The sequence below is a fragment of the Delphinus delphis genome, chromosome 20 (genome assembly GCF_949987515.2).
Source record: "Delphinus delphis chromosome 20, mDelDel1.2, whole genome shotgun sequence".
Classification (NCBI taxonomy): domain Eukaryota; kingdom Metazoa; phylum Chordata; class Mammalia; order Artiodactyla; family Delphinidae; genus Delphinus; species Delphinus delphis.
The window spans coordinates 31,458,823-31,475,429 of NC_082702.1; the positions used below are offsets into that span (position 1 = coordinate 31,458,823).

The 16,607-nt window shown below is 44.2% G+C and overlaps 1 protein-coding gene across 5 annotated transcripts in view; it reads left to right on the forward strand.

Moving 5' to 3' along the window:
- NUP93 (nucleoporin 93) overlaps positions 1–16,607 on the forward strand; it is a 128,313-nt gene that overhangs the window by 23,105 nt on the left and 88,601 nt on the right. For 2 of the 5 annotated variants that reach the window (XM_060000872.1, XM_060000873.1), the window contains one exon: positions 398–504. In XM_060000872.1, the coding sequence (XP_059856855.1) occupies positions 447–504 (58 nt within the window). In that variant the 5' untranslated portion in view covers positions 398–446. Of the gene's footprint in view, positions 1–397; positions 505–2,509; positions 2,601–8,523; positions 8,853–16,279; positions 16,365–16,607 lie in introns of those variants that run through there. The other 3 variants (XM_060000874.1, XM_060000875.1, XM_060000876.1) reach the window with 3 other exon arrangements.

The following is a 16,607-nucleotide window of genomic DNA, read 5'->3' on the forward strand; positions in this document are numbered from 1 at the left end:
CTAATAACTAAAGTTCTAAAAGCTTAATTTCAGGGAGTGAGGACTTCTATGAAAACTCCTTCACAGTTCCAATTCCAGTGGTAAAGAGAGCAACTGTGTGAGCAGAACATCTTGAGAATGAATTTTTTTGACTCTGTTGAGTCATAGGCCCATCCCTGAACCAGCCACTCTAGCCAGGGTAGAGCTCATACTATACTAGTAGTCTTCTGCTACTTGTTTTTCACACTTAAAATTATGTTTCCAAGATCCACCTGTGTTGTGTTTGTAGCTATAGCACACTCATTTTCACTGCTGAATAATATTCCATTGTTATAATACCCACAATTTATTTATTTAGTTAATGGACATTTGTTTTTTGTTTTTGTTTTTTCCTGTTATGAACTGTGCTGCTGTGAAGATTCTTGCAAATATCTCCTGGTGCACATGTGTAAGAGTTTTTCCTGGGCATGTATCAAGGAGTGGAATTGCTGGGTTTTACAATATGGAAGTATTCAGCTCCAAAAGGTAAACGTCCTGATTTTCCGTTTGGCAATGTTTCATGAGTATTTGTCTATGGTATTAAAAATTCTTCTTTACATAATAGAAAAAAGCAAGGTAAAAGGATAAAACATTATTCAGATGCAAGATGCTGTTATATTTGTGGATATTGTCTGACCACAGCAGGATCTGGTTATATTTAATAGCTTTAAGACAAAGGCCACACCCATATATATTGTCAATCAGCATCAATCATTTATACAGAACCCACAATATGCTTGTGTGAGCTGTTAAAGACAAACGAAGCTGGACACTAGTTAAAGTGGTAAGGACATATTTTAATCAGCAATATTCTATTGCAGTAAAGAACAGAGTCCAGCATGAATGGAACTCAACTTTAATTTGTACAGAGGTGACTGGGCGTTTCAAAGGGAGAATCAGAGAATAGGGAGGGGGTTGAGCTCTGCTGAGTTAGGGAAAAATTACCAAAAGTGGGAAGGAGGTGTCAGTCCATGTGAAACTCATCTGGATTTGCTAACTGGTGCTCACTGAAGTTAGGCTGCTGCCCTCGCACAGAGGCTGGGAGACAGGGACCCTATCTTCAGGTGTTGGCTGGAAAAAATGGTAAATTCTTTTGGCAGCCTTGAGTTTTCTCTGGCAGGTACTTTAAGAGGGGCTAGGGTCACCTAAGGATGTGGCCCTGAGCTGTTAGAAACTATGTTGGTTGTTTTGCTCAAGTTGTTACAGGCTGAGGTTGAGGCCCTAGAAGAGAACAGGGCTCAGAGGAGCCTGGCTAGAGTTCTGTCAAGGAGAGAATCTGTCAGAAGTGAGAGGAAAGGTGTGGTGAGGGTGGGAATAGCACTATTTCTCTCCTCTTTACCTTTGCTTACACCATTCCCTAGGCCAGGAAAAACCTCCTCTCTCTCTGCCATTCAAAGCCCTATTCATCCTTATGGCTCAGTTAAGGTGTCACTTCCCCTGAGAAGGCCTCCTTGACTTTCAACCCACCAGACCGGGTTAAACACCCTTAGCATCCTTATATAGCTTTGTCACGCACTTAGCACATTACATTGAAATACACTCTGCTTCCTCACCAGATCGTAAGGACTGGGTCTCATTCATTTTGGGCATATTGTGGGCACTAATGTATGTTGCATGTATGGGCACTGTGACAATCAAAGGTCCACTCTCCTTATGTCTTGGACACAGAAATAGCCTCCCAGCTCCTCTCTGCTTCCCTCTTCTCTACCCAGAGGGCTAGAGAGATCGTCTATAAAGGTAAGTCAGCTCATGTCACAGTTTGGCTTCAGATCCTCCGGTGGCTTCCATTTGCATGAGGAATAACTTCAACTTTCTTGCTGTGGCCTGAAGGACCTGCAAAGTCTGGCCCCAGCCAACTGTGAGTCTTATCCCACCTGAGCTGGATCATCCTCTAGCAGTCATACTCCCCTTCTTTCTATTCTTCAAACACCAGGCTTGTTTCCCGGTGGAGCCTTCAGATTTGTTCCCTCTACTTAGAATGTTCTGCAGCCAAGACTCTGCAAGGCTGACCCTTTCTCATCATTCATGTTTCAGCTCAGCCAGCACCTCCTCAGAGAGGCCCTCCCTGACCACATTCTCTTTCCCATCACACTGCTTTTCTAGTCATTGCCCTCCTTACAAACTGGAGGTGATTTATTATATTTTGTTTTCCCCACCAGCTTGAGAACTCCATTAGGGCAGGGATCTTGTCTGCCGTGGCTGCCACTATGCCCCCAGTACCTAGAATAGTGCCTGGCACTCGGATGGTGTTCAATGAAGGGTAAGAAACCCGCGCAGGCAATTGTGGGATCGCTTTCTCCGGCAGGAGCCGACTCTAACCACGTGGGAGGGGTGAGGGCGGTGGCTGGGTGCGTGTGGGGAGGGACAGCTCTGTCGAAGGCCCCGCCCAAGCCCCGCCCAAGCCCCGCCCATGTCCGTGTCCTCCTCCTCGGGTCTCCATAAAGTTCATTTGGCGGCGCGCCGCGCGGGGTCTTCTGGGAAGGCCGGTCTCGGCCAATCAGGAAGCGCGGGCGAGCGGCGCGAGACGCGGCCGCCGCGTTTTCTAACCCGGACCTGAGCGGCTGACGCGGCTGCAACGCCAGGTAAGGGTGTTTGTGGCTCCGTCCTTTCGACACGGGGCAGGTCCTTGAACCTAAGGTCCAGAGGCTGGGCGGAGCCCGGTCCCCGTGCTCGGAGCCGTGCTGCTCACACTTCCCGTTCGCCTCATGGCAGCCGGCACGCCTGACGCCTGCGACACAGCGCCCTGTCGAACCGCCCCCCATTATAGCGTCGGGCTGCGCTCCGGGAGTGCTTTCTATCTGCTCTCTTTCTGAATGCGGAGCGTAGGCCCCCTGGCGACCCTCCTGTCCCACTACAGCGCTCTGCCGGCGCGCCACGCCCCCCCCTGCCCTGCGAGTCCACCCTTGGCTGTATCGGTGCCCCTCCCCGCCACCACACTCCGCCTGGTATCTTCCTGACCGCGCCCTGTCAGCTCCCTCGCTCGCTCCTCGGGGATACTCTATCGGGAGGCGTTTCCCTCCCGGGAAAGGGACTACCCTGTGAGCCTTGGCCTATCTCCTCTGTCTGCATCCAGCGCAATGCGCCATCCCATGCAGGGAGATGCTAGTGATTAGAACCTGGAGGTGGCCCGCACTTTTCTCTGGGCCCACAGCACCCCATCCTCTGCAAAGGCAATGCCTGCATTTATTGGGTCTCTTTTTTAAAAATTACGGGGCCGACCGCAGGGGTCTTTGTTCCAAGTTTGGACGACCCATTGACAGAGTTGCTGGTCCAGGTTTGCCCATCTGTCGGGGGCAAAAGAGATGAGAGGTTATGATTTGTTTAGACCAAAATGTTTTTCAGCAAGGGTCACCTTTCTGTTCTGTTTGGGGGCTGTGAGAGGGTGCCCTTGGGCATCGTATCCTTCCTTCTTTCTTTCAGTTATTCTTCTTTGTGAATTTGTGTTTGGGACATTTTCATTTTTTATTCGTGGTGATCTCACTCGAGGCTCATCGTTCTTAATACCTGTTTATTAGGTTAACAGATCCCACATGAATATCTCTAGCCTGGGCCTCTCCCTTGACCTATATCCAGCTGCCTACTTTAATATCTCCACTGTGATGATTTGTAGGGAACTCAACCTGAACATTTCAAGATAGGGCTAGCAAGGTTCCCTCCACTTCTCTTCCCAGACTGCTTTTCTTGCTGTTTTTTTTTTTCTCAGTAATGTAAAAGGCTCTGACCGTTAACCTTTGAGTCATCCTTAACTGCTCTCTTTCTTTCTTACTTCACATCCAATGCTTGGCATCCTGGGCCAGGTCACCATCACCTCTCCTGGATTATTGAAATAGTCTCCCACCTGGTCTCCTGGCTTCTGCCCTGGCCTCTATTTTCAGCACAGCAGATAGAAGGACCCTCCAGTGGGTCCCCATCTCATTTAAAGATGAACTCCTTACAGTGAGTTATATGGCTTTACATAATCTGACCCACTGTTATTTTCCCACTTTCGTTTTCTGCTACCCTCTCCTTCCACATGGCAGACATGCTCCGACCTCAGGACCTTTGTGCTTGCGATTCAATATTCATATGGTTCGCTCCCTCACTTCTTTCAGGTTTTTATTCAAGGGTCACCTAGTGAGACATTCCCCACTTCCTATCTTCCTTTATTGCTTTAGTCGTTCTTATATTTTACTCATTTATCTGTGTATTGTTTGTTTTCCCCCTCTAGAACATTATCTGTTTTGTTCCCTGATGTATCCCCAGCACCTAGACCTGGCACACAGTAGGTGCTCAACAAATAGAAAATAAATCCATGTTCCTGACACTGTTAGAGGCTTGGGGATCCAGTGGTGACTGAGATAGGCCTGTGCTCACTGAGCTGCTGTTTCTGTGGAGCACATCATCAGCAATAAGCCCACAGGGGTAGCATGTAGTGGCAGGGCCTTTTTAAAAAGAGGGCAAGGATGTCTGAACAGAGACCTGTTTGAAATCAGAGAGGGGAGTATCTCGGGCAAGAGGTGGGATACCCTGAGGTGGGAACATTAGAGATGTGGTGAACTTGAGTGTCTAAACCTGCTTCCTGATGGGCTGAGGTAGAAAATAAGGTAGAGAAAGATAGATATGCCAAGGAGAAGGAGGGATCAGAGCAAAGACCTGGAGGTGAGGACCTGAGGTATGTTCAGGGAACAGGTCACTTTAATTCAGCAGACATTTTATTCAGTAACTTTTTAAAGTTTGTACCAAACTTAGCAGCTGAGAATTCAAAGCTGAACAGTCTGTGGACCTCACCCTACAGGAATTCTCCATGTAGAGAGAGAAACAGACTTGGGAATAAAATCATCACAACTCTTCACCTGGCCAGGGAAGAACAGTAATAGATGGTTGAGAATAGTGTGGGAGGGGTTTGAGGTAGGTAGGACTGTCCCAGCTGACTTTGCAAGGTACACAGGAGTTCCCATGTGCCAGGGTATGTTTGTGTTCTAGCAGAGTGTACACCTGTATGTGCCAGTGTGTGAAGGGAGGAAACAGCATGAGGCATCCCAAGGAATAGAGAATTGCTAGGGTATCTTTGCTGGGAGGCAGTAAGAGATGAGGATGGTAAGGGTGGCAGTGCCCATTCTTTGGATGGTGCCCCTATTGGCCGTGTCAACGCATGAGCACTTCCTTCTGTAGGAGATGGAAGGTGTTCCTGAGGGTATAAAGCCAGGGGAACGTTTCAGAAAGACCTCTCTAGCCAAGGGGAGTGTAGGTTAGAGGAACAAGAAGGCTTAGACTGTTGAGGTAATCAGGAGAAGAGCGTGAGGTTAGAGTGGGGGCAAAAGAGATGAGGGTTCGACTTTCCGAAAGGTTTGGGAGATAGACCTGGAGATTGGATGTTTGGAAAGGAAAGGGAGCCTGAGGTGGTTTCTGGCTGAATTGACTGGTGCTAATTGTTTTATCAAGAGAGACTGGAAATGCAGGAGGAGGAAGTGGTGCTGGTGGTGGTGGCAGTGGCAGCTAAGAGGGGAGAGAAGTGAAGCGTTTGGGATAATATGTAGTTTGAGGCATCCACTGGTCAGCCAGCTGTAGATGTCAGGTGAACAGTTGGAAATATTGACCCTGGGAGAGAGCTGGGCTGGACAGAGAGATACGGAAGTCACCTTTGTTTTGATAGGTCAGTGTCCTTGCCTGGGCCCAGATAGGCGTCCGAGGTCCATGGAAAGGCAGCCTTGAGCCTCCTGGCACTGCCTGCTTAGGAGTGTGTGTGTGGTTCTCTTGGATGCACATGTGTATGTGAACGGATTCAGAGAGGTCTGTAGCCATCTGGGAGATGAATGGCTGTGGTAGGAATTGTAGTTGAAGTTCAAGTGGATGTTATCCAGAGAAATGTATAGTGTGAGAAGAGGAGGTCCAAGGATAGAAGCTTGGCATTTGAGGGGTGGGTAGGTGAAGAAGGCATAGCAAAGGAGGCTGAGAGAGGGAGGAGGAGGAGGAGACCCAGGAGAAGGTGGAGTCTCCACGTCTTGGGAAGAGAGAGTTTCAGGAAGGAAGGAGTGGTTAGGATGTCAAAGGCTGTGAGAAAGGAAGGATTGAAGAGTCCATTGGATTTGGCAGTTGGGTCAGTGGTGACTGCTGGGGAGTTCAGGAAATGGGAGGCAGGCAAGCAAAAGTTAGATGGCAGTGGTGATGAATGAATGACGCGTGACAGGGGATGGCCGTCTCTTTATGAAGGGTGTGGGAGCCAGAGGAGGACACGGGGTCGAGGAAGTTTTTAAAAATAAACTTCTTATTTTAGATTTGTTTTAGATTTATAGAACACATGCAGGATAGTACGGAGTTCTCTGTACCCCTCACCCAGTTTTCCCTACTGATGAGGAATTATTTTAGGGAAGGAGAGACCTAAATCCTAGAAGGAACCAATGACAGTGGAAAAAAAGGACAACCATCACTTCCTGAGCTCTGGCTGTGCGCAGGTCTCTGCCATGGGCTTTACTTCTATAATCTAATGCATCCTCACGGCAACCCTGTGATGTCAGGCTTACTCCCTTCCCTGTCTCCCTCGTTTCAGTAAACGGCACCTTCATGGTCTGAGTTACTCAGGCTTAAAACCTTGGCATTGGCCTTGACTTCTTTTCTCCTCTCACACTCTACATCAGCAATTCATGTCTACACTAAATCTACTCTTAAAATATAGTATCCATGAATCAGACCCACTTTTTGTCTCTTCCACCACTATCACCCTGGTCCACGCAGGTCTCAGGTATCACATCTGGGTGATGGAGTAGCCTCCTGACTGGTCTCCCTGTTCTTACTTTGTCCCCTCAAGCCCCCTGTCTGTTCTCCACACAGCAGTGGGAATGAGCCTTAGAGAAGGCTCAACCCTTCACTGGCTCCTGTCATAAGTAGGCTGAAATCCAGAGTCCTTGGTGCTGGGAAGCCAACATGATCTGACCCTGTCCCAACCCCTTCTCCCAGCACCCTTCCCCATGATTATGTGCTTCAGCCACGTGGCCTCCTGCTCTTCAACTGTGCAAACTACACTTCTGCCTTGTTTCCTTGGCAAGAACATTCTTCCCCCAAATATCTACATAGCTCACCCCCTTACTTCAATCAGGTCTCTGCTCAAAGGTTTCCTTTTAAAAGAAGCTTCTCAGAACACCCCAGCTAAAGCAGTCCTACCATCCACTCTGCTGCATTTCCCTATTTTACCTCCCTCATAGCATTTATCAATACTTGGCATCATGTGTCTATATGTTTATGCATTTTTATTGTCTGTCTCCTAATAGACATAAGCTCCCTGAGGCTGGGGAACTTTGTCTGGTTTTTCCATAGCTCCATCCCCATTGCTTTGAACAAACAGTACCTAGCATGTGGTAGATGCTCAATAAGTATTTGTTAAATGAATGAAGGAAAGCTGCCATATAAATCACCATGACCTGAGTGGCTTAAACAACAGAAGTTTGTTTTTCTACAGTTCTGGAGGCTAGAAGTCCAAGACCAGGGTGCCACATGGTTGGGTTCTGGTGAAGACCCTCTCTCTTTTTGGCTCGTAGGTGGCCACCATCTCAAGTGTGTTCACATGTACTTTCCTGGGTGAATGTGTGTGTGGAGTAGGGGTGGGAGATAGAGGAAGCAGTTTTCTGGTGTCTCTTTTTAGGAGGGTACTGATCCTGTCATGAGGGCCCCCTCTTCATGACCTCATCTAAACCTAATTACCTCCCAAAGGTCCCTTCTCCAAATGCCTTCACATTGGGGGTTAGGACTTCAACATATGAATTTTAGAGGGACACATTTCAGTCTGTAGTACCAGAAAAGTTCTGTTGTGCTTCCTCCCAGTCATTCCCCATCCCCACCAACCCCCCGGATAACCAGTGTTCTGATTTCTAGCACCACAGATTAGTTTTTTCTCTTCTTAAAATCCATATAAATCGAATCATGCAGTGTCTTTTTTTGGTGTCTGGTGCTTTAGTTCATTCTTATGTCTGTGAAATTTATCCCTATTGTTCCATGTAGCTTTAGTTTGATCTTTTCCATTGCTGTGTGGTATACCGGGGAATGACTACCACCATTAAAAACTCAAATGGTATAATTCTGTATATACAGTGTTTTAAGATTATTTGGGGTCGGTGGGGGGGGCAGGGGACTCAGACTTTAGAATCTGATAACAACTATAGTGCTTCTCATATTTTTTTAAAAATGTATGCATATATTTCCCGGGGTTCCTGGTGCCTGTGATGCTGGTGTCATGGCTTTCAGGACAAGAAGCCTTCCTTAGTTTACAGCAGGGTTTCTCAACCTTGACACAATTGATGTCTTAGGCTGAATAATTCTTTGTTGTGGAGGTTGTGCTGTGCATCATAGGATGTTTAGCAGCATCCCTGGCCTCTGCCATCTAGATGTCAGTAGCACGTCACCTCTCTCTCTCAGTTGTGACAACCAAAAATGCCTCTATATATTGCCAGTGCTCCCTGGGGAGCAAAGCTGCCCCCAGCTGAGAACCGTTGGTTTCGAGAGACGAGCCAGAGCCTTTTGGAGGTAGACTTGGTGATCTGCCCCCGATTATGCCAGCTGTAATATGGGGCCTGTATCATTCCTCAGGTTCTTTATACAGATACTTTTCATCACCGCTAAAATGGGGCTGCTCCTTCCAAGGACACATTCATTAAGTGAGTTTAAAGACTGAATTAAAATATCCCACGTCTGTAGATTCTTCACGGCGGGCAGGACCTTAGAAATCACCTGAGCCAACCCCTTCCTCTCACCGGTGGTGAAACTGGGATCCAGAGATGAGGAAGGGCCGGTCCCAGGGTCAGAGAGATGATGCGGGGCAAAGCCAGGAAGGGGTGCACAGTTCTACTCCAAGAATTTGTCAGAAGGTAGGCTGTGTGGTTACTTTATGTTTCTGTGTGATGCCAGATTGCTTCTCTTTGCTCATTGAAGATGAAATAATACAAGTGTTATGTATCAAGAAAGCTGATACTACACACTCCTTACTGCAAACACTGAGTCATCCAGGCCCATACTTGTACTGAATCACTCAGGTCTTTTTTTTTTTTTTTTTTTTTTTTTTTCACTCAGGTCTTTAATTTCTCTTCTGTCTAGGGTAATTTATTTTAATTCTTTGTTTTTTTGTGTTTTTTTTTTTTTAGATTTATTTTATTTATTTATTTTATTTTTTTCAACCAATAGCATTTATTTACAACATGTTTACAAATAAATCTATTACTTAAAATAGAGAACAGCTATTAAGAAAATTTTTTCTCACACACACACACACACACACACACACACTGTATTTTATTTTTACAAGAGATAAATAAACTGACACCAAGCATTGTAAATGGATGACCACAACAAAAGCAATAATGACTGCATTTACCAAACACGAAACGCACTCATACTATGTCATAATATTGACATTCAGTCCAGTAATCCTCCACTGTAACAGCTCCTTTATTTTTCAGTAAAAATTGATTGTATATTTTTCGCCTCTGAGTCCTTGTGGGATTTTTTATTTTTTTATTCAAACAGAAAGTCACAAAAATTATAATCATCCTCATCAGTTCACTCAGTCCCATGTAATTAATTTTTTTTTCATCTTGATCTTTTGTTAGCACTTTTATGAATTCATCAGTTTTCCATTAGAGTTCTGAAAATGCTTTTTCATTCAGTTCAGCAGTATAGTCAGTTACCAGAAACCTGTACTTGTCAGAGTCTTTTCCATGAATTCCTTGAAGATGAAACCCTTTTATAGGAACATATTTGCAAAAGTAGTTCTTTGTTTTCTCCAGAAGTCTACCTTCTGAGTAATGATTAGGTCTAACTCTTTTACTTAGTTTCACAGGACTATGAAGAGTTAATCCAACAGCACTTTTTTTGTTGTTGTTAATCATTGTTTTTGTCTTCTAGAGGCATCTGAAACAATAGTATCTGTTAGGATGTAATTTTCTTTTGGTTGTTGTAATTGACAGCTGACAGATATAGTACAAAGTAGAATGATGCTGTCATTTAACCATAGTTTATGTATTCAGAAGAAGAGAGGAGAGCAGAACCAGTCTTCAGCTTTTGACACCTCCTGTGAGGCTTTCCTCATTAATCTTGGTGTTGGACATTGAACACTGTTCTTGTGTTTTAATCCTGTTGCAGTCTAATTAATAATAAGTTTGAGGGCAAGATTTCCACTTGAAATTCAATGCTAAATTCTTTTGAATCACACCTTCATTGTGGAAATTTGTATTTATAATTAAAACCATATTTGATAGTGGGGAATGTAAAAATTGTACATTTAAAAATTGCAGGTGTCTCCCAGAAGTTCTTACTGAATGATATGAAGCTGTGATTAAATGTCATAATTTAGTATCATATATTTGCTAGAAGATTTTTTTGAAGCAGAGACATTTATAATTGACAAAGTGTTGCCAAGTTGGCAACTTTGGGAAAAAGCTAAAATAGCATTTTACAGTGATATAAATCAGGAGAGTTAATAATACTTTCTGTGTATCATCAACCCCTTGAAGGAGGTAAGCATTATCATCTCCTCTTTAGAGATGAGGAAATTATTTGGGTTTTATCCCCGAGGTAAATCAACTGATTTATTATGAAGGATGAATGGCCAGGTAAAGAGGTACATAGGACGGGGTCCGGAAGAGTCCTTAGCACAGGTGCTTCTGTCTTTGTGGACCGGGGTGCACCATTCTCGCAGCGTGTGGATGCATTCACCAACTGAGAAACTCAACAAATCTCATTGTTCAAGAGTCTTTTTTTTTTAAAGAGAAAGGTGAATATATGATCCAATTTTTTAAAAATTTTATTTATTTATTTATTTATTTATGGCTGTGTTGGGTCTTCGTTTCTGTGAGAGGGCTTCCTCTAGTTGCGGTGAGCGGGGGCCACTCTTCATTGCAGTGTGCAGGTCTCTCACTGTTGCAGCCTCTCTTGTTGCGGAGCACAAGCTCGAGACGCGCAGGCTCAGTAGTTGTGGCTCACGGGCCTAGTTGCTCCATGGCATGTGGGATCTTCCCAGACCAGGGCTCGAACCCGTGTCCCCTGCATTGGCAGGCAGATTCTCAACCACTGCGCCACCAGGGAAGCCCCCACGAGTTTTTATAGAGCTTAATCTGCAGCCCTTGCTTCCCCTTCCCAGAGGTTGGTGGGTGAGGCTGAAAGTTCCAACTCTCTAATCACTTGGTCTTTCTGGTGACCAGCCCCATCCTGAGGCCACCTAGCTTAACCTTTCCAATTTACCTCAATTGCATACATTCAGGTGTGCTTAAAAGGGGTTCCTTGTGAGTTACAAAAGACTCAGAACTTCAGGACATTCCAAGGGTTTTAGAAGCTGTGTGCCAGGAACTTGGGGACAAAGACCAGATATATTTCTTATTATACTACACTACTCTTTTTTGGCTTGATTAAATATTTAACATGGTTATATTGGGAATGTGGAAATGACCATATTTTTCATAATTAAGACACATGTTAATAACAAGTGAACCAAAATTATTTGATGCATTTTTGCTCTGCCCTTTTTTTAAGTTCATTTCATCCTATATGCCATTTGGAGATTTTTTTTTTCTCTTTGTTAAGAATGTTTATGTGCCTGGAAGGGACATTTTTTTGGACAGTGAATGACAGGTGAGTGCTGACTAATTTGAAGAAATGGAAGTCTGCCCAGTCCTTGGTTTTAGCTCTAGGTGAGAGCTGTCGCTCTAAAGCCGTGGCTTTAATTTTTTCCCCTAGTTAATTTCTCATCATCCTCTAGGTGTGGTGAAGAGGTCTGGATCTTGGGAACTTCCCACTAAGAGCATTCGCCATTTCTGTTTATTTATTATTATTATTTATATATATTTAAAATTTATTTATTTATTTTTGGCTGTGTTGGGTCTTCGTTTCTGTGGGAGGACTTTCTCCAGTTGCGGCGAGCAGGGGCCACTCTTAATCGCGGCGCGCAGGCCTCTCACCATCGTGGCCTCTCGTTGCGGAGCACAGGCTCCAGACGCACAGGTTCAGTAGTTGTGGCTCACGGGCCCAGTTGCTCCGTGGCATGTGGGATCCTCCCAGACCAGGGCTCGAACCCGTGTGCCCTGCATTGGCAGGCAGACTGTCAACCACTGCGCCACCAGGGAAGCCCTATTATTTATTTTTAATTTAAAAAATTTTTTGACTATACCGTGGAGCATGTGGGATCTTAGTTCCCAGACCAGGGATCGAACCTGCACCCCCTGCATTGGAAGCACAGTCTTAACCACTGGACCGCCAGGGAAGTCCCACCATTTCTAATATAGCAGGGTGTCTGCAACCTCTGAAAAACAGTGGGTCATTGTCCTTCATTTTGATGGGGTACTTTTTATTGAAGTGTAATACACAGTCAGAAAAGTACATAAATCACGAGTCTATCTCAGTGAATGTTCTCAAAATGAACACACTATTAAGCAGCACCCAGAATAAAAAAACAAAGTTACCAGCCCCCCAGAAGCCTCCTTTCTGCCTCCCCCTCCTTTCTGCCTCCCCCCCACCCCACCACCCCACCACCAAAGGATAACCAGTCTTGCCTTCTAACAGCAGTGATAAGTTTGCCCTTCATTTTAAGGCTTACCCGGGTGTTTGAGGAGGTCTGTGGAGGCTCAGTAGGACTTCTGCCAAGAGGCACGGAGAGCAGTTTGTTGCTCAGGGCCCTCGTACCCTGCCATGCTCTCTGAAGCACCTTTCGGTGCTTCCAGAGGCCACTCAACAATCAGGCTCAGAGTCATGCTGACAGAGAGGAGCCTTAGTGCTGTCTGTCCTTGCTGGCCTTTTCCGGTCCAGCCCCAGTTTTGCTGCATTGACTGTTCCACATCCCACTTCTGTGGGTTCTCAGTGTGGCTTCTTCCTGGCTCCCTCCTCCATAGCTCCCCAGGGGTGCAGCTGGCATCCAGTCTCTGCGTGTGTCTTGGCCAGATTTTTTTCCCAACACAGAGCTTGGACTTCACCCTCTCACCTCCGCTCCGGCTAATCATTCTGGTTCTCACTATTGGACAAAGCTAGTGAGGTTATTTTCATGATCAGTTTTCAGTATCTTGGGTCAAAATTGATATTCAGTTTGTTTAACCCCTATATTTTGTGGCTAAATTGATATTTATTTTGCAGAAGGGTTAAAAATCATCTTTAAATGTGTAAAATTAACCATATGTTTAAAAATTTTAATGAGATGATGACTACATCAAAGTATACATTTGGAAACTTTGATAACTTTTTTGTAAATCAGTTTCCACTGGTTGAGTTATAATGCAGGACAGATCCAGTTTTTCCCAAATATGGTATCATATACATTTCTCTCTTCTCTCAGACAGACATGGGACAAGCTTATTTTCTACTCTAAACTTATATAGCACAGTTCTTCCTGTATGTATATTTGTTCTTTTAGTTTGGAATTTGTTCACCTGAAAACTGGGCTGTTTCTTCTAAAATATCACTGGGTTTTTGTCTGGGTATTTAGAGGGAAAGCACTAGTCTGGACCAAGTGTGATCTGAATTCATGCCATTTATACTGTCTCTGCCTTATGCTGTGCAGCCTCAGAAATGTTAAGTATCAGTTGGTAGTCGGAAGGGAATGTTTTTGCTTTGGTCTCTGCTTGCCAGTGGGTGCTGATTTGGCAAGAGTGTGTAGGAAGCCTTCAAGAAGAACAGTCTCCACAAACAGAAGAATAAAACTCCCATTCATTCAACAGATGAGAACCTACTATGTGCCAGGCACTGTTCTAAGAACCTGGGGTACCTCAGTGAACAAAACAGGCAAAAAACCCTATCCTTGTGCAGTTTACATTCTAGCTGGGGGTGGGGGGGAGTGCTGAGGGTGGTTGCAGGTTGCACTCGTAAATATTTTGTTATAGGTTGGCATCAGAGGCAAGCTGACAGTTTAGCTGAGAGAGATAGGGAATCAGCCATGAGCATATCTGGGAGAAGTGCGTTCCAGGTAGAGGAAGTAAGGAGTACAAAGAAAGCCTCTACGGCAGGAATGTGCTTGACCCACTGGGGGACCAGCAAGGAGGCCCCAGGGTGGCTGGAGCCCAGGAAAGGAAGCGGGACAGGACTGGAGATGAGTCTAGGAGGTAAGAAGAGATGGCTTGCTTCTGTAGGACTTCACTCTGTACAAGAAGTTTAAACAGGGGATGGATGTGATCAGACTTTCAAAGGATCACTGATCGCTGGATTGAGAAGACACTGTAGGAGACAAGGGCTGAAACCGGGAAGCCAGGAAGAGGTGAGAGTGACTTGGGTGGGGGAATGTGGTGGGAAGAGGTAGATTCTGGGTGCATTTTGACGGTAGATTTGAAAGGCTTTGTTGGCCTATTTGAATGTGGGATGTGAGTCAGGGAGGCCCTTAAGGATTTTGGCCCAAGCAACTGACTAGAGCAGGCCAAGGAGCAGGTTTTGTAGATGAAAGGTTAAAGCTCAGTTTGGGGCATATTAAGTTTAGGATGTTGTTTAGAGATTCAGCCTTTATTTTACTATGGTCAAAATAATTCTATTTAGTTAACTTTTAAAAATCGTATTTATTGGACCATATTAAAGTAAATCATGACTTTTATTTTGCATTTATTACTCTCAGATCCATCACTTTAAATCTTTGTATGGGCAAGTCATTTGAGAAGTTGAGCATTTCCTTTGTGTGAATTTGTCTGACATGGGAATGTTACGTGAAATGATAGATATATTTTTTTCCTTTATTTTTCTTCTTTTTTTGAACATAAAAAAGTTTTGTTTTATTCAGGGAGTTCCAAAATTTTCCTTATGAAGGAAAAAAAGTATTTCCTTCTCCTTGGCTCTGTTAGACAAATTATTTTTATCTTAGAGTAAAAAAAAAAGTGTGGGGAGGGCTTCCCTGGTGGCGCAGTGGTTGAGAGTCCACCTGCTGATGCAGGGGATGCGGGTTCGTGCCCCGGTCCGGGAAGGTCCCACATGCCGTGGAGCAGCTGGGCCCCTGAGCCATGGCCGCTGAGCCTGTGCGTCCGGAGCCTGTGCTCCGCAATGGGAGAGGCCACAACAGTGAGAGACCCATGTACCGCAAAAAAAAAAAAAAAAAAAGTGTGGTGGTAAGAGGCAGCATATTTCTTTTTTTTTCCTCTTTCTGGTGAGTGACCATGTTTCTGGTAGTTCATAGAACATCACTGGCCCTATAGGTTTCTGAGGAAAAACATATCTCCATCAAGCAGGAGCCATCGTTTAATTATACTCTCTGCTTCTTTCTTCTTCTGTCCCTGAGAATACCTTCTCAATCTGTGATCCACATTTTCTCACAGGTAGAGGTGGCCAGTTACAGCTTGATTCTATTAGTTTAAAAAAAAAAAAAATGACAATGATTATCTAGAAACTTTAGGTAAAGAGTTGTGGTGTATATGACTTTTTGTCTAAAGATTAAAGTCAGCTTGGCACTTCATAAAGAATACCAAAATGTCTTCATGTTTACTCCAGCTGAGCTATTTTTGTTTTAACCTTGTGCCCTTGCCTTTAAAGTTAATGTCCTTTAATGTTCATTTTTAAAAGTCCTTATTCTGCTGCTGTGGATTTATGGTGGAAACCATGCTCTTTTAACATTAACCTGAGCTTCATAGCTGAGATATAATTATATATTACATTAACATTGTAACTACAATTCTAGACCACAGGGATTTCTAAAGTACAATAGAAGCCATGGGTTTAAAACAAAGGGGAAAAATATAATCAAGAGCTACTATTTAAAGAATATTGTTCTTTTTTTAATAAATAATAATTTTGTTAACCTTTTAGCGATGTAACTTTTTAAAAGGATGTTGATACTATTTATCTTCTGTTGACCTAAATAGTGGTAGGAGTTAAAAACTCCTTCTCTTAGTTGTGAACCTTATACAAGGATGGTACAGTATATAGAAGATTCATAAATGCATTAAATATCATATATGCATTAAATATCAACATTGTTCACAGAGGTTTTCTCAGTTGTTGGAGAAACAGGTGATCTTGCTAATATTCATGGTCTAGAAGCCAGCTGCTACTTAAATTAATATAATTATTAGTTGCAACAGTATCTCTAAAAGTAGTAGGTATATTAAGTCATATTCTGAATGTCATATATAATAAGCAGACATGGATCTCTGCTCTCAGAGATAAAGCTGAAGAATGAGTGAATGGAGACTTGGACATGAATTTAAAAAGACTGTCTTTTATGTTAGCGAAGGAGACTAATGGGATTAGTCAGAAGACCTGTGTTCTTCTGGTTTCAGTTCAGCCTCATTGCAGCAGAGAGTATTCTAGGCACAGAACTGAGCTCTGTGGACTGGAGTTCCTTCTCTGTCTTCTCAGGGTCCTCATGGAGTTCTTTGGGAATCATATGAGATGAGATGGCCATATAAATTGCCAGCCGTCTGCGGGTGGAGGTGTTTTTCTGTCTAAGACAGGTGGAGGGAGAGGAAGTTTGAGTGAGGGTTCTTTACGCCTCCCAGAGGTTGCCACCATGGCTTCTGTTGCCTTGTCGGCTTTGCGTCTGAAGTGAGGCAGGAATTCTGATCTGTGCTTTAATATCTTTGCGTTTGTTCTGGTGGCAGAAATCAATCTTGGGGCTGTCAGTATGGACAGAAATGATCTATTTCTTCTCAGTCTGACTCATTTTCTCTGTCAGG